This window comes from Propithecus coquereli, unplaced genomic scaffold (assembly GCF_000956105.1).
Source record: "Propithecus coquereli isolate 6110/MARCELLA unplaced genomic scaffold, Pcoq_1.0 Scaffold142, whole genome shotgun sequence".
NCBI classification, from domain to species: domain Eukaryota; kingdom Metazoa; phylum Chordata; class Mammalia; order Primates; family Indriidae; genus Propithecus; species Propithecus coquereli.
In genome coordinates, this window is record NW_012138525.1 from 7362625 (window position 1) to 7388528 (window position 25904).

General features: G+C 38.1%; 1 protein-coding gene across 2 annotated transcripts in view; it reads right to left on the reverse strand.

The window, feature by feature from the left end:
* The window catches only part of GAPVD1 (GTPase activating protein and VPS9 domains 1), an 86849-nt gene that overhangs the window by 23712 nt on the left and 37233 nt on the right, over positions 1–25904 (reverse strand). Inside the window, exons 3-14 of one of the 2 annotated variants that reach the window (XM_012639841.1) lie at positions 20653–20870; positions 18189–19032; positions 17197–17283; positions 15918–16052; positions 15584–15773; positions 11639–11799; positions 8406–8472; positions 6757–6882; positions 4082–4255; positions 2449–2589; positions 1307–1441; positions 741–860 (exon numbers count right to left, since the gene is read on the reverse strand). In XM_012639841.1, coding sequence (XP_012495295.1) covers positions 741–860; positions 1307–1441; positions 2449–2589; positions 4082–4255; positions 6757–6882; positions 8406–8472; positions 11639–11799; positions 15584–15773; positions 15918–16052; positions 17197–17283; positions 18189–19032; positions 20653–20837 — 2365 coding nt within the window. In that variant the 5' untranslated portion in view covers positions 20838–20870. Of the gene's footprint in view, positions 1–740; positions 861–1306; positions 1442–2448; positions 2590–4081; positions 4256–6756; positions 6883–8342; positions 8473–11638; positions 11800–15583; positions 15774–15917; positions 16053–17196; positions 17284–18188; positions 19033–20652; positions 20871–25904 lie in introns of both variants that reach the window. The other variant, XM_012639840.1, reaches the window with a different exon arrangement.

Genomic DNA, 25904 nt, shown 5'->3' on the forward strand with positions numbered 1-25904 from the left:
GAACATTTTTGGTTGTCACAAGCCCAGTAGGTGAGTATATGCTACGGGTAGAGGCCAGGGATACCACTAAACATTCTATAATGCACAGGACAGACTCCCACATCAAAGAATTAGCCAGCCCAAACTGTCAATAGTGTTGAGGTTAACAACCCCTGGTTTAGAACAACAATAAAAAAAAGTTGTAAAAAAGAAAAGATACCTCAAAACCCATTGCCCAACATGTAAAACCACTGCTGGCATTTTGGTATTTCTTTCCAGTTCTTTCTCAATGCATAAGTTTTTTAATGTTTTATCCTGCATGTAAAATTCTATCAAATAAATTTTCCATGTAATACTATGTTCTAGCTATTTCTCCAAGTTATTTCATAGTCTTTAAAGCATTTAAAAAATAGCTACATAAATTCTAATAAATTACATCAAAATTTACTTAGCCATTCCATTTTTTAACTCTTTCCAATTTTAACTGTTTCCAATTTTCTGCCAACATAAATGTTAATAAAGAACATCTCTGTGCATAAGACTTTTCTCTATACATGGAATTATTTCCTTATGACTGATTTCTAGAAGTGGAACTAACTGGACCAAATTTAGAATGCGAACATTTAAGGCCTTAAAAATGCATTGATAAATTATGCCACAAAGTGCTATACGAATTGATATCATCAAAAGCAATGGGTAAAAATGCCAGTTTCAACTACGAACGTGATTATTTTTAATTCATTCTCAATTCCCTTTCTTACCATGAGTTATTTCATCCATGTCTGGACTAGTGACAGAATCTTTACCCCCAAAATCAGAGCTGCACTCAGATCTCAGGTCTTCGATCTTATTGGGAATATCCTCAGAGGTTGCACTTATGCCTTTAAAAAAAACGGTAAAAAATAAACAGCAAGAAGAACAAAATAACCACACAAAAAGTATATGAAATTTGGAAAACAGTAACAAATTGTTTGTGTCCCACTTCTATACACATGAATTGTTTAGTATTATATTCTTTACCACACTATTGCTTAAATATACTTACCTTGCTTTATACAACATAGTCAGAATTATTATGTGGTATCTGAATAAAGCAGCAGAGGTTACTAAGACTAGAAAGAATTGTAGAGGGACTGTTTGCCTATTACTTCAACAGGCTCTATAAAGCCATACATTACATTTTCAAAGATTTAAAGTGCCACGGAAATAATTTTCTTTCCTGGAAATCACTCATCTCTTAAATAAAACATATCTTTGTATCAACTTCATAAATGAGGGTGGATGGGACACTTTCAAATCCCTATTCCTTAAAACAAGACAGACATACCCGACACAACACTGAGGCCTGGTGTGCTGGGGCGGGAACTGACCTCCCTGACATCTGTATCATCAGATGTGCTACCCAGTCCAGAACAGCTCTCCAATTCTTGCAGGCGTTCCTCCTGCTTTAGGTCTGGGGCCTCTGAATAGAAGACAAGGGGTATTATATTAGTGATTCTGTTAGCACACCATAATTTTAGCTTTTGTGACTCAGAGAAACAAACCTACCAGGGCCATAAAGGAAATCAGTGTAAACAGATTTCTAAGTCTGGGCCAGTTAGCAAAGTTAGATGAAGTAGTCAAGACTGTGATTTTCATCCCAACATAGGCCAGTTCACTGTCAGATGAAAACTCTGTTTCTAGATCACTAACCTCATAGAGTATGCTGTTTGTTAACATGTAAACTTAACAAGAGAGAATAGCTTGTCTCTAGGCTAGCATGTCTGAATGCTTTAACATAATAAAATACATATCAGGATTACTTAATTAGTCTTGAGCCAAATATATCAGATAGAAAGTAATGCAGATATAGTTACTTATATTTGTATTCTGGTAGTTGACATTTAGTTGAAGGCAAAGACATGTCTTCATAATGAGAAAAACAAATAGAGTATATACAAAACACTTTATTTATGTATTAATACATTTATAATAAGCCTGCACAAAAGTATCCTCAGGACTACAGAGCCTCAATTTCAATGTATTTCAAAAACACATTATATATCTTTTAAAGGGTCATGTTTTTCCTTGTGATAAATCTAAATATGCTTACCAAGCTGTCAACCACTCAGGGTTTGATCTGTGTTGCTACTCTCATCCTGTAATGAGTTATTAATAGTAGAAAATACTGAACCCAATGACCCACACAGAACCCTGATAAGTTACAAATATTGATAATTGCTTCCAAAATAATTGAGCACAGAGTTAGAAAGCACCTGTCATCTTAACCTATGCTATCCAACATTGCCATTTTTTCTTAATGGACAGAATACGCCCTACACTAATTTTCCATTTGAAATTCTTACCAATGTGATTACCTCAAACTTCTCAAATGTCTATTTGGCAAAATACACATAATATAGAAATTAGGATACCTTATATTTAAAACTCCTGTGTAAATGAAAAAACAAATAATGATAGCATACTAACCTGAGTCACTTGGCAACACCTCTACACTCCAAGCTTCGCTTGTTGTCTCCGATATTGTAGAACCAGTGCAGGGCTCAAGCAGCACTGATCCCGAACCTGGGAGGCACAGCAAACTGCCTAACATGTTCTCTGCTGCTGCACCTGTATAACCAGTGGGAAGCAAAGGGTTAACAAAGATCCTGATGGAAAATACAGTCACAGTGGAGAAAAGCCAAACACTAAGCTAACAAAACCTCTCCACCCACAAGAAAGAAGTCAAGGTAAGAAAAATTTTAATCAAGCATAGCACTAAAACACGAAGTTCCCACTTGACAATGACACAACCTCCTTTTTATCAGTTTCCTCCTGTCCACCTTTGACTCCCCATAGAGAAAATACACATCATTAGATCAAGTCATTTCAACTAGTTTTTACCCTGGTTTTTCAGCAAATTTTACATGTGTCCTTAGTATCTAAAATTTATAATTCTACAGAGATTAAAAACACTCAGAGAGATTTAAACACAGAAAGTTATACTGGCCAAATATGCTTGCTCCTAGCACATTAGCCACAATATTCAGAGCTAAAAAACATATCTGCAGGAAAGTACAAATCTCCTTCACAGCACTCATTCAACTACAAATTCAGTTTATTGTTCAAATACAACTTACTGCCAGGAATAATACTAGTTTGGCATACAGAACAAAGTAATGTAAAATCAATTAAGAAATCTATTTACACTGCTTAACAATACAAAGTATTAAATATTATTGTATGCCTGTGTTAATAATACTCAAGTTCAGAATGCTCCACACTACTTTTGATTAAGCCTAATAAAAGAAAAATCCTACTTCAGTGAATGAAAAAAAATTGGAAAAAATTACCAGTAAAAGTTATCTTTTAAAGATATATCATGAAATATTTACAAATACAGCGATATCTGGAACTTACCTAAACATAATGGGGTGAGGGAAGAGGGTAGTGGGTGGGAGGACAGGTGAAACAAAACGGGCCACGTGTGTCTAACTGTTGGAGCTGATGGGTACACTGGATACCATTCTCGCTTGATTATTTGTTTGAAATTTTCCATGATTTAAAAAGAAAACAAGGATGGTTGTTACAAGGCTGTATGAATCTTTCAGAACTCATAAAATGGTATCCAAGAAAGGGTTTTAATGCATGTAAATTGCACCTCAATAAATTTGAAATTTAAAAAACGAAAAAAAAAAACTGGTTACCCTTTGGCCAGAGGTGAACTCATTTTTTGAGAGAATATCAGTATATTATTCTGAAATTTTTATGGCTATAATCTGTAAGAATTTTCATCTTCAAGTAAGGTATTTAGTCTCGAAAGGAGAATATACTCATCAGAAACAGACAAAGAACATATACTATCCCTGCAAACAAGCCTTGACCAGAAGCTAATTCAAAAGACTGGACTGTCTATCATTTGGAGGGGGGGAGGTGGGATTAATGTAGAAAGGGAAAACATTAAGTAAAGAAAAATGTATCCATGTGACTTGTTCCCCACAGGTATCCGTTTCCCAGTTGGTGCTAACAAACAACGTGTTTGTCAGAGCACTATCGCTCCTTCCCATGAAAGGTGAGTGGATATGAATAACAGCATCTTCCAGAGATATTAAACAGCAGTTACCTGCAATTTCTTGCAAGCGATCTTCATCAATGTTAGGGTCAAAGTCACTTCCCAAGACATCTGTACTCCAAGTCTCACTCACTGTTTCTGATATGTCTCTATCATCTGTTAGTCCCATCATGTCACGAATTTCAAACTTCCTTAGCTTATCATCAAGATTATCTTGCGTTGTAGCTATCAAAAACAAAATTAAGCACTTTAAAAATGGTAGCACAGGGCCAGGCGTGGTGGCTCACGCCTGTAATCCTAGCACTCTGGGAGGCCGAGGCGGGCGGATTGTTTGAGCTCAGGAGTTCGAGACCAGCCTGAGCAAGAGCGAGACCCCGCCTCTACAAAAAATAGAAACAAATTATCTGGACAACTAAAAATATATAGAAAAAATTAGCCGGGCATGGTGGCACATGCCTGTAGTCCCAGCTACTCAGGAGGCTGAGGCAGGAGGATCGCTTGAGCCCAGGAGTTTGAGGTTGCTGAGAGCTAGGCTGACGCCACAGCACACTAGCCCGGGCAACAGAGCGAGACTCTGTCTCAAAAAAAAAAAAAATGGTAGCACAGCTATGAATTTTTAATCAACTTTAAAGAACTTTTATGTCTTTGAACTTCAAGTTACATATTTTATCATTACTAAGCATACAGTATCATCCTAGACCTAGCTACACCAGCCAGCTCCCTAGTGATCAAGCGACCTCCAGCTAAGACTAGCAGAGCTCCCTACTGAACCACCAGTGACCACAGATGCATGAGTGAGCCCCGCCTAAATCAGAAGAACCAACATGCTGACCTATATACTTGAGATCAAAATTAATGTATTCGGGTGGTTGTATGGCATTATTGTGGCAATAATTAACTACTAAAAAGGTTTTTCACGTGACTTGGGTAACTCCCCTCTGCATTCTAGAGTTTTCTCTCCCTCCTAGACCAATTTCCCTCAATTCACTTCTTAACTTTGCATTTCACAAAATGTAGACTGCCAAGCACCTGTATCAGAATTGCCCAGAAGGCTTATTATAGAGGTGATACTCGTTCAACTTCAACTTCTGTTATAAACTAATACAGTAGTGTCCCCTTATCCAAGGGGGATACATTCCAAGACTTCCAGTGGATGACTGAACTGCAAATAATACCGAACCCTATACATTCTATGTTTTTTCAATCTGATTACCATGATGGCTACTAAGTGACTAATAGGAAAGTAGTGTATACAGTGTGTATATGCTGAACAAAGAAATGATTCATGACCTGGATGGGATGGCGCACATTTAAAACTTACAAATTGCTTATTTCTGGAGTTTTCCATTTAATATTTTTGGGCCATGGGTAACTGAAACTGTGGAAGGTGAAAACATGGATAAAAAGGGACTACTGTATTATTTTAGGTTTCACTGTTATTTGAAGCAAATTTAGTCTTAATTGATACACTAATAAACCAAATCAATAAAAATAGAGCATTACTTTTTTCAAGCCATACACACTCCAACGGCAATACTCTTTTTCTTTCTAAAATGGACAAAAGCAAAATTTATAGAAGTGAGACTTGGGAAACTGAACTTTTAAAAAGTTTCCAGGTAATTCTTATGCACACTGAAGTCTAAGAATCACTGCCTCAAACCTAGTTGAGGGCATTACCTTTAAATGAACAAATCCAAAAAACTTTCTCAAATTTATCTTTTCCTAAAGCTCCTCACCCCCTTATCCTCATCTAATCAAAAGCTTTCAACGGCTTCCGGCTCACTACTAAAATACAGACTTACTTCTCTCCACAATAGGGATCCACCCACTTTTCAATCCTTACTGCATCCTTTTCCCCTAATTGATACCTGAGCACATACTATGACTCCCACCTCTCTGATTTGCTTACACTTGTCCTTCACTTAGAATGATTTATCTCCAACTTCTGCCAAGGTAATGCCAGCCAGCCTTTAAAGCTAGTATTTCCTTCCAATAAGCTTTTCCCCATACTTTTTTTTTTTTTTTTTTGAAACAGAGTCTCACTCTGTTGGCCAGGGTGGAGTACAGTGGTGTCATCATAGCTCACTGCAACCTCAAATTCCAGGCCTCAAGTGATCCTCCTGCCTCAGCCTCCCGGGTAGCTGGGACTACAGGTGCATGCCACCACACTCAGCTAAGTTTTCTACTTTTTGTAGAGACGGGGTCTGCTCTTGCTCAGGCTGGTCTCAAACTCCCGACCTCAATCAATCCTCCCACCTCAGCCTCCCAGAGTGCTGGGATTACAGATGTGAGCCACCATGCCAGGCCTCTTTTCCATATACTTTCAACCACATGGTATCTCTCACTCAGAACTGTCAAAGCACTTTGATGATACTTTTAATCATTTGTATACCACTCTCTCCCTATTCTAAGTTCCTTCAGCCCTGAGTATTTACCACTATATCCCTTAAATATTACAGAATTGAAATACCAAATATTATAGAATTTAAGGTAATTCATATTAATTATTCTATGTAATTTAAGCATAAACAACCCACTTACCAACTAAACACATTTTTAAGAACTGAAGAAACTATGAATAAATGCAAGTTTAATGGTCACTTACACAATGAACTTAAATTTATTGTTTTATTGAACATAGCCAGCTTATATGCAACTATATTGCTTATCTTACAATCAGGTAAATTCTTTGCTACTTAAATAACTGTGTTCAATGTCATTTTTACCTTGCTCATGTTCTAAGAGCTGTAGAGCTTCAACTCCATTACTCCCAGAAGGTCCTGCTCCAAGTTCTGATACAGACTCCCCTTCCAGGTCTAGAGAGGACACTGAATTGGAGCGATTTGAAGGACCTAGAGAAATGTTCATCCTGTCAGCAATCTTTTTAAAACAGTCATGAGCCACCATGCAATTTCTCATGCCTTGATAAGAGACAAAGGACTGATTAAAGTGCTTTTAATACTACATTTATACCTTAAAAAATACATGCCCTTTGAGCTAGCAATTCTGCTTCTAGGAATTTATTTAAGAAATCAATCAAAAATTAATCTAAGATTGTTTCTTGTGAGCTTCTTATACCGTCTGAAAAGTGGAAACAATCTATATGTTTATTCATAGAAGAATGTTGAAATAAATTATGATATGCTCACATTTGAAGTTAAAGAGCCATTAAAAATCTTGTTTAAGAATGTTAAATTACAGGCCGGGCGCGGTGGCTCACGCCTGTAATCCTAGCTCTCTGGGAGGCCGAGGCGGGCAGATTGTTTGAGCTCAGGAGTTCGAGACCAGCCTGAGCAGGAGTGAGACCCCATCTCTACTAAAAATAGAAAATAAATTAATCGGCCAACTAAAAATATATAGAAAAAATTAGCCGGGCATGGTGGCGCATGCCTGTAGTCCCAGCTACTCGGGAGGCTGAGGCAGGAGGATCGCTTGAGCCCAGGAGTGTGAGGTTGCTGTGAGCTAGGCTGACGCCATGGCACTCACGCCGGGCCAGAGGGGTGGACCTCTTCCTCAAAAAAAAAAAAAAAAAAAAGAATGTTAAATTACAAAGGCAAATATTAATGCTACATTATTAACCAAAAAGAGGTTACAAAAGAGCATAAACCTAATTTTGCTATAAATAAAACAAAATGTTAACTGCTATTAACAGAATGGTGAGATTATAGACGATTCTATTTCCTCCATTTTCTGAAACGAATACATAATACTTAAGAAATTTTTTGAAAAGTTAGATAAAAAGGAGAAGTTATTGTATGTTATGTTTCTTTTTAAATGTCAGTAAACTAGAACTCTTCATTTAAAAAATTTGTCCTAGTATGTGGAATGACATTCTCACTTCACAGTCTTGGCTTTTAATTTTCTTTTTATTCCTATTTCCACTGTATCCTGCTTCATAAAGGTGTATGTAAGCACCAGAATAAAGGAATACAGAACTCCAAGAGTATACGCAACATCCTGAAATACTAGTAAGTCCATTTTTCCCATTTAGACATGCGTCATATCCTTCTAAAGGAGCTCTATAAGCTTTGGTATATATTAACACAGGAGAAACAAAACATGCTATTATTCTAAGTCTGAATGAAGAGTTATATCTTCTCCATTCTGTATGACCAAAGGCATCTTATAATCTTAATTTTATTCAAGAAACGATCTTTACAGCCAACTGTTCAAGCTCATTAGAGGAAATCTTCATTACTCTCCTCAGTGAGAGGCACAGATGGTATAATTATAATTTATAAGGCTCCTTTAAAGAACACAAAACAAATTATTACTTGAATCACACAACTCCTTGAATGAAGTAACCCTTCACCTTCAGATATTCCTTCCAGATTATCACTGCAGAGGGAAAAGCGCAAGGTTTTATCAGGTTTACCGTGGAGTTTGTTTTCATCAACAGGGACATCTCCTTGTCCTCCATCCGAGAGCTGCATGTTTAGGACCTGAAAAATAAAATGCCAATTTTGGTTTATCAACTGAAAGAATACTGATAAGAAAACTAACCACAACAAATGTATATTTGAGCCCTTCTTAATCTTAAATTATCATTTTTAACTAAAATCCCATTTATAATGTCTGTGAAACTTTTAAATACCTGTGGAATAAAAGTATATCAGTTAAAACAACTGAAGCTATATCTTTCCACCACCCTACCAGTGTCAGTGATTGAACAGGCAATCAGACATCAGATGAGCAGGGATTAGGAGTAGAGGAGTCAGAGGGCTGTGGTATCAGCAGGCTAGTCCTTCCTGTTCTGCCATGTGTCAGCTATGTAATCTTGGATAAGTTATTTAAACTCTCTAAGCCTTAGCTGCTTCATCTATAAAATGATAGTAAGAGCATGTATCCATGGAATTGTTGAGGATTAAACAAAAAGATGCACGTAAAGCATTTGGTACAGCACATAACCTATTGAATTTGCAGTATATTTTTTCAGAAGTTAATAAATGAATTCAACCAGAAGAAAACATGATGTAATCATGTTATTAATATCTTGCAGGCACCAGGATTTAATCCAACTAGTTTGAATCTCTACTCGATCACCACATACAGGGCCACAAAAGTCCATGCCAGAAGCTGAAGTATGACTTCACAGCCATCTCCAGCTTAGAGGTGATGGCCTTTTAACAATGCTTTCTATGGACTGGTTGATTTCCAAATAACATAATTACTTCTCACTACTCCTTATAAGCCTCATAATTCAATTTTGTATCTCCACTTTAATGAAGAATTGAGCGCTATGTTGGAAGTCACATAGCATAGTTTAAGAACCCAGAACTGGCTGGGCAAAGTGGCTCACGCCTGTAATCCTAGCACTCTGGGAGGCCAAAGCGGGATTGAGGTCACGAGTCTGAGACCAGCCTGAGCAAGAGCAAGACCCCATCTTTACTGAAAATGGAAAAAATCAGCCGGGCAACTAAAAATAGAAACAACAAAAAAAAAATTAGCCAGGCATGGTGGCAAGTGCCTGTAGTCCCAGCTACTCGGGAGGCTGAGGTGGGAGGATTACTTGAGCCTAGCAGTTTGAGGTTGCTGTGAGCTAGGCTGACGTACTCACTCTAGCCCGGGCAACAGAGCGAGACTCTGTCTCAAAAAAAAAAAAAAAAAAAGTTTAGTATGTTGTGTCTTCGTTTTCATTCCTCTTCAAATCAAAGTATTTTCTAAGTTCCCTTGATTTCTTCTTGGTCCATTGGTTAAGATGTGTTGTTTAGTTTCCACATATTTGTGAATCGTCCAATTTCCTTCTGTTAGTTGATTTTTAGGTCTATTTCATTGTGGTCAAAGATGATATTTTGTATGATTTCAATCTTTTTAAATTTATTGAGACTTGTATAGCCTAATATATGGTCTATCCAGGAGAATGTTTCACATGCAGTAACAAGAATGTGTATTGTGCTGTAGTTGGATGAAGTGTTCTATATATGTGTGTTAGGTCTAATTGACTTACAGTATTGTTCAGGTCCTCTATTTCCTTGTTGATCTTATTGTCTGGTTGTTGTATCCATTACTGAAAGTGGGGTATTGAACTGTCCAACTATTATTGTACAACTATCTATTTCTCCCTTCAATTCTGTCAGCTTTTGCTTAATATATTTTGGGGCTATTGTTAGGTGTGTATATGTTTATAATTGCTGTATCATCTTGACGGATTGACCATTTATCAACATATAATGTCTTCTTTGTCTCCTGTAATCTTTATGCTCCTCAGACCAGATATTTTCAATTAATCCATTTTCAAGTTCGCCGATTCTTCTGCCTGCTCAAATCTGCTGTTGAACACTTCTTGTGTATTTTTCATTCTAGTTATTGTACTTTTCAATGTCAGGATTTCTATATGGTTTCTTTTTGTAATTTCTACCACTTTACTGACATCCTCTATTTAATGAGACAACATTCTTTTGCTTTCCTGTAGTTCTTTGCCCATGGTTTCCTTAGCTCCTGGAGTGTATTTTTTTAGAGACAGGGTCTTGCTCTGTTGCCCAGGCTGGGGTGTAGTGGTGTGACCATAGCTCAGTATAGCCTCAAATTCCTGGGCTCAAGTGATCCTCCTGCCTGAGTAGCTGGGACTGCAAGCACATGCCACCACATCCAGCTAATTTTTCTTATTTTTTTGTAGAGACAGGGTCTCGCTATATTGCATAGGCCGGTCTTGAACTCCTGGCCTCAAGCAATCCTTCTGCCTCAGCATCCCAAAGTACTGAGATCACAGGTGTGAGCCACTGCACCCAGCCCTGTGAGAACAGAGTCAAGATTTCTTCTTCTTCCCAATTTGCCTCTAAGCCAAGCTCTTTTGTTGTAACTATCTTAAAATTGATTCCCATACCTCCAATCCCATTTCTTTAAAACATTTTATTTTCTTAGTTTTCTTTTCAGTTCTCTTCCAATTTTTCCTGACCAGCCAAAGAACAGATGGTATATTAAGAATTTGGGCTCATTAAAGCAGGAATACCACCAGTATGCCACAAGAAAGAAAACAAGCATTAAACATATCCTATAAGTCACTAGAAAAGTTTCTTCAATTTCCACACCACAATTTCCTGGCTTCCTCTTTCTTCTACTACTACTAGGAAAATTCCTTTTGTTTGGACCTATTCACCAACTTCAGTGCCACAGATGGATTAACGTGAAGGGCCTTCACAACTGCTCATCAAACGCTTAACATGTGATGGTGTAAGGCCCATGTCATGGTAGGCCTATTGAAGATAATGAAAAATATGCATTAAATTCACTGCTATGTATGGTCTGAATGTTTGTACTCCCCTCAAATTTGTATGTTGAAATCCTAATCCTCAAGGTGATGATGGTATGTGGAGATAAGGCCTTTGTGGAGGTGATTAGGTCATGAGGGCAGAGTCCTCCTGAATGGAATTAGTGCCCTTATAAAATAGGCCCAAGGACACAGCAAGAAGGCACCATCTATGAACCAAGAAATGGATCTCAGTAGACACTATATCTGCCTTGAACTTGGACTTCTCAGCCTTCTGAATTGTGAGAAGTAAATTTCTATTGTGATAAGACAACCAGCCTTTGATGTTTTATTATAGCAGCCAAAATGGACTAAGACATCAATACTGATTTATAGAAGCAAGTGACCATGTACGTTCATACCTCATTTTCTGACATCATCCCTGGAGTAAGCTGGGGACCTGTCCCTAAGGAAATGACCAGCACCTCTTCTGGTTGCACCTCTGGGATGGTTTCTTGAGATGATCCTTCATGGTCCATATGTAGGTCCATTAGCATATTGGTGCGGCTTCTGCTCCGAGTGGCTAATAAAAAATTTCAAATAAAATAATTTAGAGGAAGACAAAATTAAGAAAATAGCACACTAAATATGAAACTATATTTTCTAATAGTGCAGAACATTTGCGCATGCACAAAAAAAAGAGTGGTGAAAATATAAATAAGAAAAAAACAAAACAAAACCAAAAACTAGATCCTCCCAGTTACTCTACTGATGACTAATACAGCTTATCCTCCAAACTGATAACCAGGACAGTGATTTAAGTCCAGGTATGATCACACATGCGGAATGGCAAACATGTCTCAATCAATTTCAGACTTGGGTGACAAGAAAAGTGTTACCATATTTCTTATTTTTTAAAGATATCTGTACCATTTTTTCTGTAAAATGAATTAACTGACACAGTTCTCCCATACTAATAATTGAACTTAATAAGCATTAGAAAATTTCAAATGGAAACTTCATAGCCATTTAAAGTAATATAATTTAATTAGGCAACCTTTGACAAAACAAGAATCAGTTTTTCAAAGCACATTTTTCTCCCCAGAAATCTATTAACCTCTTTCTAAAGATGTAGGAGAGAAGATCTCCTTATGTTTGAATACAAGGTCCTATCTGCTTTATGGAAACAATTTAAAGTAACAAAGGTTTCAGTTATTCTTGGTTTTTTACCTCTGTCTAAAAGTAAAAAAGTAATACTTTTTTCTAAAATAATTTATCTTATAAATATTTCAAAAACTTTTGGACACTGAAAGATTTAGACAGTTTGTGACAATTTCTCTATCAGTTTTATATTTTCCATTTTCTTTCAGAGGGCAATAAAACAATACAACCAGAATACTAAATAGAAATTCTCTTCAGTGTAAAATAATCAAAAATACAGACATAAAGCAAAAACATTCTATAGTAACAAAAGTCTTTCAATTTCACTTTCAGTGAAAGCTAACCTACTTGACAGAAAGAGGCAGAAAGATAAATAATCACCTTTCCTCACAACGCTATAGGTCTGTTCATTAAACAGTTTTAGTCTGAAAATTCAGAGCACACACCAATTTCCAAAAGTCTAAAACAGGTTCACTCACATCTTTATTTGCCAACCCTCATTACTCTACTGAATTGTGAACTTAAATTCAATTTCATGAGCAGGGCTATGAATCTTAAGTAACAAACTTTATAACTGTAATTTATAAAAATGCAAGTAATCAAATTTCATGTAGCAATTTACATAAAGCAAAAGCAACATGCACATGAAGCACATTTTTATAAACTATTTCTTAAATAAAATCATATGAGCAGAGGAAGAACAGCCTATTACCCAACAAACAGGGTTACTAGTATAATATGAGCAGTAAGATTGGTAGATGAGGAATCCCAGGCAGTGATGGCTACTAACTGTTGTCCTATGTTGCGAAAGCATTAAATAGAAAGAAAATCAACCCTTTGAACATGGACACATTTTTTAAAAATATGAAATAAATGCAATGACCAGATTACATGACTACACAAAAAATAATAATGGGCAAACAATTGTAATTTATTTTCCATCAGATCCATATTGAATGATACTTTCTGATGATGTGAAATTAAAAAACTAATTCACAGCAGTCAATGAGGGGGGAAAAATCTCCGATTTACCAAAAATCATTTATTTCTTCATGTTAACAGAGTACAAATAGCCCACAATATTAAAAACCATTAAGTATAACACTTCTATTTTTTCTATTTTTAATTATGAAAACTGACATTTTGGGATGATGAAGAAAGCCACAGACTTGAAGAACATGATGCCATATTCCTGTTGGTAGTACAATTCCGTACTATGTTAAATGTAAGGCAGAACCAGGTGCGGTGGCTCACACCTATAATCCCAACACTTTTCGAAGCCAAGAGGGGACGATGGCTTGAGGCCAGGAGTTCGAGACCAGCCTGACCAACAGACCCCTGTTTCTACAAAAATATTTTTTTTTTTTTTTTGGAGACAGAGTCTCACTGTGTTGCCCGGGCTAGAGTGCCGTGGCGTCATCCTAGCTCACGGCAACCTCAAACTCCTGGGCTCAAGCGATCCTCCTGCCTCAGCCTCCCGAGTAGCTGGGACTACAGGCATGAGCCACCATGCCCGGCTAATTTTTTCTATATATTTTTAGTTGTCCAATTAATTTCTTTCTAATTTTAGTAGAGACCAGGTCTCGCTCTTGCTCAGGGTGGTCTCGAACTCCTGAGCTCAAACAATCCGCCCGCCTCGGCCTCCCAGAGAGCTAGGATTACAGGCGTGAGCCACCGCGCCCAGCCTGTTTCTACAAAAATATTTTTAAAAATTAGCCAGGCATGGTGGCACATGCCTTTAATCCCAGCTATTTCAGAGGCTGAGGCAGGAGGATCACCTGAGCCCCAGGCGTTTGAGGTTGCACTGAGCTATGATCATGCCACTGCAACTCCAGCCCGGGTGACAGAGTGAGACTCTATCTCTATTAAAAAAAAAACAAAACAAAAAACTATTCATTGCTAAGTGTTGCTGAGATCCTCATTATAATTAGGCAGGCACTAAAATACTGCTGCTCCCCTGGCTTAAACACTGTAGACCTGTCTTGTTTACTTTGTCTAACTCCCATTCATGCTTGAAGAGAAAGTACAGGCTTCACTACAAGATCTTCTGATAGCACTATCAAGTGCCTAAACTAGGTGTGCCCTGACTCCCTGGGGGGTCTCATCTCCATCCAAACACTTAGTATGCTGACAGGTACTGGTCTTTTCTTGTTTGCCCCAACTAAACTATCAGCAGCAGACTTGAGAGTAAGGGCATGTCCTAATGCTCTTTGTAACATAGTACTTCATGTGCAAGATGGTGATTATACCAACTCTCACAGGATTTTTGTGTGGATGAAATGAAACAACATTTATAAAGTGTTTACCCAATGTCTGGTACACAGTACGTGCTCAATTAATTTTTTGGTAGATATATGGATAATAAACATTTACTAAGTGAATAAAGCTTGATTAAACATAATTCTTAAATAAATGAATAAATTTAACAAAATAAATGAAACTTCTACTTTATAACAACATTGAGATATCTTAATTCAATTGACAAAAGACATTATTAATAAAAATAACAAAAAATAGTAATTATTTTTCACTTCATTGATGGAAACTTCTAAAATAATATTATTATATTATTTAAAACTTTGTAGAAAGGAGAGGGCTACATAACTCAAAAAATGATTACAACATTTTCAAAATTTTCCCAAGACACTAAATTTTTTTTTTAGAGACGGGGTCTCACTCTGTCACCCAGACTAGAGTGCAGTGGCACAATCACAGCTCACTATAACTTCGAATTTCTGGGTTCAAGAGATCCTCCCGCCTCAGCGTCCTGAATTGCAGGACTACAGGCATGCGCCACCAACCCAATCTTTTTTTTTTCTTGGTAGGAGACAGGGTCTCCTAGGTTGCTCGGGCTGGTCTCAAACAGCTGGCCTCTGGCGACCTTCCCACCCTGGTCTTCCAAAGTGCTGGGATTACAAGCGTAAGCCACCACACCCAGCCAAGACACAAAAATTTAAACAAAGTATACTGTGAATGGCATGATTTCAATTACTTATGAAAAGCATGTCTAGATAAAGCTAAAACCTACTGATAAACCTTAACTAACCAGGTATGATTTTTAGAAATTGAAATTCCATGAGTAAACATGAAAAGAAACACTTTTCCATGGTATTTAAAACTATATTCCAAAACCCTGAGCAATAACAAAGGTTAATAAAGAAATGTTAAATTTAAGGGAAAGCTCCAATATGAGAAATTCTCTTTACCTATAGGTAATCGATTCTTTTTATTTGCTGGAGTGGTTGCTGGAGATAGCTGAGGAGTATTGTAGGGAGTCATTTCTAAACTGCTACTTTTTCCTGGCTTGGCCTGGGGTAGGTTTGCCAATAAATTGTCAAGAGCCATTCTATCTTCTCTCAGTTGATCTCCAGACATCACACTCTTCATAAAATTCACCTGACAAAAATACAGGACATTAGCTAGTAAAATCAATATTTCAAACACAATACATATTTCTCACACAATGTACTCATCTATGTCTCTGCTTATGCTTAGCTACAAGGCTTTTGAGAAAATCCTATTAAACAATAAAGGTATTACCAGAGTAATAAGCTGACTGTAGGTTATATAAACCACAGTTCTGCTCAACCCTTCCAGAAGATTAACAGAAGACATTGGAGGGGTCTCCACTGCACGGCCCCCAATCACAACATCAAGGAAAGCAGCAACACAGCTCTGTTAAAACAGGAAAAGATCACAGTGAAATACTTACCCTTTAAAATACCAGAACAAAATTCTGATTAAGGTGAACAAGCACACAAAAAATTTAATGTCTCAAAAATTATATTTTATCATTGTTAAAAAGTAAACTATGTAATGATATAGCATCATCTCCAAGATATTCTGGAAAGCAAAACAAACATGACACAGAATAGTATACACACTATGCTCCCATTCTGAGAAGGGAGGGGTGGGGAGGGTGGGAGAACACAGTACATTTAGGAATTTCTTATGTACATACAAGACCTCTAGAAGGAGACACAAAAGACATAACATCAAGAACCTTTTGGGGAGGAAATAAAGGCTAGAGATGAGAGGTGGAAGGGAAATTTCACTGTATAATCCTTGAATTTTAAACCAGATTGAATGTAAAGCCCACTCAAAATATGACTGACTAAAATTTTACTTAACTAAATTAACTGAACAATATCATAAATGTTAGCTTACGGAATACACTTAAAATTACACAATTATTGCTGATTCATATATCTACGGATGTGATTTAGTGACAATCTTTTAAAAGCAAAACTTTTTAAAATAAAATAATCTTGGCCAGGTGAGGTGACTCAGCACTGTAATCCTAGCACTCTGGGATGTAGAGGCAAGAAGACTGCTTGATCTCAGGAGTTCGAGACCAGCCTGAGCAAGAGTGAGACCCCACCTCTACTAAAAATAGAAAAAATAGCCAAAATTAGCCAGGAGTCTAGCCAGGAGTCTTGGTGCGTGCCTATAGTCCCAGCTACTCAGGAGGCTGAGGCAAGAAGATCACTTGAGCCCAGGAGTTTGAGGTTCCAGTGAGCTGTGATGATGCCACTGCACTCCACTCAGGGTAACAGGGCAAAACTGTCTCAAAAACAGAATAAAAATCTTAATAGCTCTTTGATTCTCATTATAACAGCATCTCCTTAATACTTGTGTGAGAGTTAATAATCTTTAGTGACATCTTTCTTTAAATTCTCCTGATCCAACACTGTAACTAATTAAAAGAACACCGAATTTAATCATCATCTAAGGACAAGATTTATAGCCAATAGTTATGTTCACTAATACTTTGGCAGAATTTTCTCTAAACAGTATTTCACATAATATTCATTCTTACTTTGTCAAATTTTCCAAGGCTGTTCTTCGTTCGAGGATCTCCCTCTTCAGATCCAGTCATTGCTAACTGCTGCAAAAGGCGGCCAACCTGCAACCCAAAGCAGTGGTGGGGAGACATGGGCTATAGAGACTCACAAATTCCTCTCTGTGAAAGCACTTATATTCTATCCTAAAAGTCTGTTTCACATTCATATTCACACCACTTGACTGGGCATACAAAAGTGGGTGCCTGATAAAACGTGTATCTTGTTTACGTCACCTTTTATTATTTTTAGGTTAAGAATTATAGAGAGGAGGTAGAAAAATTTACTTTGATTTCTCTTTAACACATATGATTAAGATTAGGAAATAAAAGTACATTTGTTTCTGATATTGTACTTTTCATGTGTTTAGAAATTTTTAAATTAATTGTAAAAGCTGACTCACTAACTACTTCAAGTTAATATTAAGTAATTAAGGTAATTTAGTCCATATATACATGTCTAGTACATAGGGTGGTGTATTAACATTTCTGGAACAAAACATGAGTATTCACTAACACTAAATAGAATAACAATGAATAAATAGTTTCATGTTAGTTAAGCTTAGGTTTTGCTACCAAATGACATATAGAAGACACTCTCAGTTTTCAATCATTCTGGATTTTGAAATTATAGAAATGGGATGGTGGACTTGTTCTAGACAATCTAATCAACTATACATTCAAATGTGTGAGAATTCCATGTAAAAACTAACAGAAAATGTTTTATGGCTACAATATTTTAAAATCCCAATATGAATGCTTTTATTTCATAAGCAGCAAATATTTAGGACAGTTTGAGAAAAAAGAATGGTAAGATTGAGTCAAAGCCATAAATGTGAGAAAAAGAAAAAAAAAAAAAAGAATGGTAAGAATATACAAATACTGTCATCGTATTTTTTGTTCCCACCTCAAGAGCCCAATCAACTGATTTTTAAAGTGAATGTCACATTAATAATAATAGCAAAACATACCTGCATCAAATTAAATCGTGCCACTTCATTAATAGGAGCATCAGAAATTATTCCATACTGTTCTGGATTGACCACTGCAGGACAAATGAAGCAGGCCAACAGGAGATCAGTACACATTGCCCTGACCTCCCCAACTTCCAGTCTATCTACACAGGAGAGGGTTTTGTACATCTGCGACACAATCCACCTCAAACTATGTGGAAAGCAATATGTGTTCTGCTTGAGATAACCAATAAATTTGTTCACCAAAGCCACTAGCTTGGCTTCATTGGACTCTACCATCTCTTGAACCTTTTGCCTAAATCTATCTGAGCCCTTCTCCCCAAAGAGTTTTTCCTGTTGAGATGGGGAAAACCTCTCAATTAGCTTGTTTGGATCTGTTTCCAAGTGATCTTCATCTTCAACAAGCAGTTGCATGATTGGCTCATGTAAAGTAGCTGTGAGGAAAAGTTTGGCAGAAAACAGTCCTTCAGAAAAAAGTTTAAATAAGATACTGAAGGCACAAGTTCCTCTCCTCAAAAGTCGCCTGGGGTTGTCACTTTCCTTAAGTTCAAATTCAATCAAGTATCGCAAAACCTGAAGGAGGTAGCTTTCATCTTCTTGCATAATGCAGTTGCCATATAGGGAGGTAAAAACTGTATAAATAACACTTTGTGTGTTCTCCTGATTAAGTTTCTCTCCAGCAACCAAAGAAGAGGCAATTAGACGAGGATTTTCCCTTAATCGACTCAAGAATTCTCCATAAGCAGTCTCCTGAAATCCCAACTGTTTATATCCATCAACAAACTGTGTATCTTCCAAAATCTTGGCATGTTGGCAACATTCAGCAGGGGAAGCTTCAGCACTAAAAAAATGAGCAAACAAGCAAAATAACATTAATAATAATATAGCACATACACTATATTGAAACATGGAATGTGAGTTGATTTAGTCCTAACAATGACATCACTCTACTCTACAATGCTAAAGCCTTTTAGACTAGCAATATCCGAATGAGTAAAGGAAGACAAAGATAAAGGATACAAAGGAGGACAATTTCTTAATATTAAATCAGGTTCAATAAAAAGTGTCAATTTGTAGGTCTTAGCAGCTATTGCCCAGAGCTGCACTCTTACGATTAAATTAAAAATTAGCTACAGTTAAGCTGCTTATTTATGGACACAAGAAAGTTTACAAATATTCAGTACTAAAAAATAATCAAAACTAAGTTCATATCAGGTATATTGTTGAACCTTTCATAACAGCAACATGCCGGTGTGTAACAAGATGTAGAATAACACCCTTCAACCAGGATTTCTACTTCTGGAAACAAATTCTAATAAAATAAGCCCCAAAAGGCTGGGTGGTGGCTCACGCTGATAAACCTAGTTCTCTGGGAGGCTGAGGTAGGAGGACTGCTTGATCTCAGGAGTCTGAGATCAGCCTGAGCAACAGGCAAGACCCCATCTCTACTAAAAATAGAAAAAATTAGCCGGGCCTGGTGGCAGAGGCCTGTAGTACCAGCTACTTGGGAGGCTGAGGCAGGAGGATCATTTGAGTCCAGGAATTTGAGGTTGCAGTGAGCTATGATGATGCCACTGCACTCTAGGCCAGGCGACAGAGGAAGACTGTTTCAAAAAGAACTAAAAATAAAATAAAATAACATAAGCCCAAAAGATGGCAGAAAAAAACTACAACAATGTTCACAGCAGCCCTATTCTTTTTTGTTCAACCTACTTTTATTGAGGTAAAATATGGCAAAGTGTACAAATCTCAAGTGTTCAGTTTGATCATTTTTTACACAGCTCTGGACCCATGTAACTACCCCTCAGATGAAGATGTGGGACATTTTTACCACCCCAAATGAATGTTTCCGAATGCCCTTTCCCACTCAATCCTACCCTCCAAAGCCCCAGAAGTAACCATTACTCTGATTTCTATCACCAAAGATCAGCCCTGCCTCTTTTTGAATTTCTTACAGATAGAACCATATAGTATATGTATTCTTTTGTGTCTGGCCTCTTTTCTCAACATTATTTATTCCTTAGCACCACTATTCTTACAGCTAAAAATTGTTCCTCTCAGAACAACAGAACAATGAAGTATTAACAAAATAAAACGTGGTTTCTAAACCTGAAATGTAGCTATACAATAACATGGAAATGTATACATTAAATAATATTAGGAGGAAACAGAACACAGGATAATTTACTCTCCATAACAATAAAATTTTATATATACAAAAACATAAAACTAATTGGTGTGGTATAAAATATTAATCCTTAAGTTATAATTTTCCATATTAGTGCCTAAGTTAATTAATAAACAAAATAAATTATATATGCATTATAAGCAAAGATTCACCTTAATGCTGATTTAAACTATCTTACACCATGCATGGTGTTGGAAATAGATTTGTTTATTTACAGTTAGCACAGAATCATAGTGGTTCACAAAATTTAAGATCTGAAAATCTTTTCTTTACCTAGTTATGATAAGCCGATCCAAATTTATTCTCTGCTGCTTTGCAATCCATGCTGTACGATACAACTTCTCAGCTGTCTTAAGTACATCTGCATTGAGCCTCTGAATGAGCTGCTTCTCAGAGTTTACATACAAGCGTTCCTGCTTCAGGTGATGAGCCAGAGTATGAATATCCAGCTTCACCATCTTCAAACGTGGAAAAAGTACAAAGGCTGATCACTAAGAATAAAAAGACAAAATTTAAAAGTTTGTGTCACTTAAATTATTTTCTTTTTTTTTCTTTTCAATCCTTCAAGACATCTGAAACTTAAATTGTTTTCTAAAATCAAAAGGGGTAGGAGGAGAAGGAAAAAAAAGGGGAGGGTAGAGAACACATTAAGAATTAGGTTACACTGAGTACTACTGTTAACTCTCATTTTAAAATAATCTGTATATTTTTTATTGCAGAACTTTGCAGGTTCAGTACAGAAAATTGATGAATATAGATAAGCAAAACAAACAAAAAAATACTTTAGTTTTAAGGCCACTGCTCAGAGATAGCCACTGTAAAAACTGTGTATATCCTTCAAGTTCGGTGTCTGTCTATCTATCTATCTATCTATCTATCTATTTATTTATTTATTTAGAGACAGAGTCTCACTCTGTTGCCTGGGCTAGAGTGCCGTGGCGTCAGCCTAGCTCACAGCAACCTCAAACTCCTGGGCTCAAGCGATCCTCCTGCCTCAGCCTCCCGAGTAGCTGGGACTACAGGCATGCGCCACCATGCCCGGCTATTTCTTTCTATTTTTAGTAGAGACGGGGTCTCGCTCTTGCTCAGGCTGGTTTCGAACTCCTGAGCTCAAACAATCCGCCCGCCTCAGCCTCCCAGAGTGCTAGGATTACCAGCGTGAGCCACCGCACCTGGCCTGCCTATCTATCTATCTATCTATCTATCCATTTATTTATTTAGTTATTTATTTATTTTTGAGACAGAGTCTCATTCTTTTGCCCAGGCTAGAGTGAGTGCCGTGGTGTCAGCGTAGCTCACAGCAACCTCAAACTCCTGGGCTCAAGCGATCCTCCTGCCTCAGCCTCCCGAGTAGCTGGGACTACAGGCATGTGCCACCATGCCCGGCTAGTTTTTTTTCCTATATATTTTTAGTTGTCCAATTAATTTCTTTCTATTTTTAGTAGAGACGGGGTCTCGCTCTTGCTCAGACTGGTTTCGAACTCCTGAGCTCAAACAATCCGCCTGCCTCTGCCTCCCAGAGAGTTAGGATTACAGGCGTGAGCCACTGCGCCCGGCCAATTTGTTTCTATTTTTTAGCAGAGACGGGGGCTTGCTCTTGCTCAGGCTGGTCTCGAACTCCTGAGCTCAAACAATCCGCCCGCCTCAGCCTCCCAGAGTGCTAGGATTACCAGCGTGAGCCACCGCACCTGGCCTGCCTATCTATCTATCTATCTATCTATCCATTTATTTATTTAGTTATTTATTTATTTTTGAGACAGAGTCTCATTCTTTTGCCCAGGCTAGAGTGAGTGCCGTGGTGTCAGCGTAGCTCACAGCAACCTCAAACTCCTGGGCTCAAGCAATCCTCCTGCCTCAGCCTCCCGAATAGCTGGGACTACAGGCATGCGCCACCATGCCCGGCTAATTTTTTTTTCTATATATTTTTAGCTGTCCAATTAATTTCTTTCTATTTTTAGTAGAGACGGGGTCTCGCTCTTGCTCAGGCTGGTTTCAAACTCCTGATCTCAAAACAATCCGCCCGCCTCGGCCTCCCAGAGAGCTAGGATTACAGGCATGAGCCACCGTGCCCGGCCTATTTATTTTTCATTTTTGCTTTTTTTAGAGACAGCATCTTGCTCTGTCACCCAGGTTGGAATGCATCATCCCAAACACAACTCACTATCACCTCAAACTCCTAGGCTCAAGCAATCCTCCCATCGAGCCTTCCAAGTAGCTAGGACTACAGGTGTGTACTATCATGTCTGCCTTATTAAAAAAAGTTTTGTATTTTTTTTTAGAGATGGAGTCTGACAATGTTGCCCAGGCTGGTCTCGAATTCCTGGCCTCAAGCGATCCTCCCACCTCGGCCCCCAGAAAAGTGAGTAGATTATAGGCATGAGCCACTGCACTCATTTCTTGTTGATTCTACCTTCAAAATAAATCTTGGGCCAGGCATGGTGGCTCACACCTGTAATCCTAGCGCTCTGGGAGGCTAAGGCATGAGGATTGAGGCCAGGAGCTCAAGACCATCCTGAGCAAGAGTCAGATTCCATCTCTACAGGCAAAAAAAAAAAAAAATTAGCCAGGCATGGTGGCACATGCCTGTAGCCCCAGCTATTTGGAAGGCTGAGGCAGGAAAATCTCTTGAGCCCAGGAGTTTGAGGTTGCAGTGAGCTATGATGATGCCACTGCACTCTAGCCCAGGCAACAGAGCAAGACTTTGTCTCTAAATAAATAAATAAATCTATCTATCTATCTATCTCAAATCTGACTGCTTCTCTCCACCTCCATCACTAACTAACCATCACCTCTCACGAGGAGGTCTATAACCACTGCCTCCTAACTGATCTTCCTGCTTCTTTTCTTGTACTTCTAGAGTCTGTTCTCTACATAGCATTGAGGAAACCTTTGCATTTAAGTCGCATCAGTTTATTCCCCTCTAGAAACCACTCAAAGGCTTTATTTTACAACAGAATGAAATCTGAAGGTTCTACATGATCTACCCCTGGCTACTTCTCCAACATCATTTCCTACCATCCTACCCCAGTTCACATAGCTCCAGACACACCTGCCTCCTTGCTATCCCTTGAACAGGCCAAGTGCACTCCTTTCTCAGAGCTTCTGCATTTGCTGATCCCTCTGTCTGGAAGGCTATTCCTCAGACAGCTGCAAGGCTAGTGCCTTCACTCCATTCAGGTCTCTCCACTAAAATGTCTATTTAGAAAGGCCTGCTCAGACAACTCTTTCTAAAATAGAAATTATCACTTCTTACTCCCTCTTTCAGCCTTTTTAAAAAGCACTTGCCCCTATCTAGCATTATATTACAAATATCTACTTCCATGATAATCATACTTATTGTATGGCTTCCTCACTAAAAGGTAAATGCCACCAGAGCCAAGCCTTGTCTGTTCTGTTTACACAGAGCTGTAATCTCAAGGGCTAGGAGAGGGCCTACTTCAAAGGAGGAACTGAATAAATATTTGCCAAAGAAATGAATGAACTCACACTATTCTTGTTTATCTAGCAGCTAAACAGACAGATACAATCAGCATACACATTTTAAAGCATTATTATTTAAGCAATACCCTTGAACCTAGAATGCCTGCCAGACCACAGATGTTTTATACCAACAACAGAAACATCTGTGGCACAGATAACAGAATACAATACTGTGTGTCCAGACAACAGATAGTCATTAAGTTAGAAAAAGATTTCTTGGCCAGGCGCGGTGGCTCACGCCTGTAATCCTAGCACTCTGGGAGGCCGAGGCGGGAGGATCGCTTGAGTTCAGGAGTTTGAGACCAGCCTGAGCAAGAATGAGACCCCGTCTCTACTAAAAATTGAAAAATTAGCTGGGTATCTTGGTGTGCACCTGTAGTCCCAGCTACCCAGGAGGCTGAGGAAGGAGAATTGCCTGAGCCCAGGAGATTGAGGCTGCTGTGAGCTAGGCTGAGGCAACTGCACTCTACTCAGGGCAACAGAGTGAGACTCTGTCTCAAAATATAAAAGAAAAAGAAAAAGATTTCTCAGTTGCTGTGAGCTAGGCTGATGCTACCACACTCTAGCCCGGGCAACAGACTTTGTCTCAAACATAAGTAACATAAATATCTGTACCCCCATAATATGGCTAAAAAAAAAAAAAAAAAAAAAAATTTCTCAGGCCAGGTGCAGCGGCTCAGGTCTGTAATTAGCACTTTGGGAGGCTGCGGCAGGAGAAGTGCAAGAGGCCAGGAGTTGGAAACCAGCCTGATCAACATAGTGAGATTTTGTCTCTCCAAAAAACAGAAATATTAGCTGTGCTTGGTGGTACATGCCTGCAGTCCCAGCTACTTTGGAGGCTGAGGCAGGAGAATCGCTTGAGGTCAGGAGTGTGAGACCAGCCTGAGCAAGAGCAAGACCCCATCTCTACTAAAAATAGAAAAAATTAGCCGGGCATGGTGATGCTCGCCTGTACTCCCAGCTACTCAGAAGGCTGAAGCAGGAGGATTGCTTGAACCCAGGAGTTTGAGGTTGCTGTGAGCTAGGTTAATGCCATGGCACCCTCACCGGGGCAACAAAGTGAGACTGTCTCAAAAAAAAAGAATTAAACATTATGGTAGCAGGTGGAAATATACTTAAAGCCATCTTTACTTAAAGAAATAGATTTATGAATTTTAAATTTCAATTTCAGCAATTTTTAAATTTTCTTATGTTAATGAACTACTAATAACTAGGAAAATTTCAGGTATCACCACATAACCTAAATTTAATTGCTTTCAAAACACATTCCTGTACCTTATCAATTCCCAAGCAAACTATGCAAAGCTATTATTCTAAATCTCCAGCACTAGGTCTTCACATGGCTTTCCTCTGAAAAGATACCAATAAGTCTACTTCATCAAGATGATTCTCTGTTGAATTAGTCACAAAAGCATTTGTGTACCTTAAAAAAATTAGCGGCATATATACATATAATAGTCTTATTAATTCAGTCTACGGAAAATGCACATATGACTCTGTAGACTTCCATGTGGAAACTCTAGGGGGCTCTAAGTCCACAGGCTAAGAACAGAATCATTGTTCTAACAGTTATTACCATGAAGAAGTATCTCATAACAGTCAGAAGTTAACTATGGTTTAACTAACAGAAGTATCACAGTTAATGAAAACAGTACTGAAATGGGCTGTGAAAAAACTATTAATACATTGTTCAGCCGGGCACAGTGGCTCACACCTGTAATCCCAGCACTTCAGGAGTCTGAAGTGGGAGGATCACCTGAGGCTAGGAGTTTGAGACCAGCTTGGGCAACATAGTGAGACCCCATCCCTACAAAAAAATTAAAAATTAGCTGGGCAGGAGGTCGAGGCATGAGCATCGCTTAAACCTAGGAGTTTGAGGCTGCAGTGAGCTATGATCAGGCCACTGCACTCCAGCTTGGGCGACAGAGCAAGACCCTGTCTCAAAGACAAAATAAAACAAAAACTATATGCTTCATTAATTAGTTCTGTTACCCTATACATATAATTATATTCTCTGAATCTGTTTTTTTTTTTTTTTTTTTTTT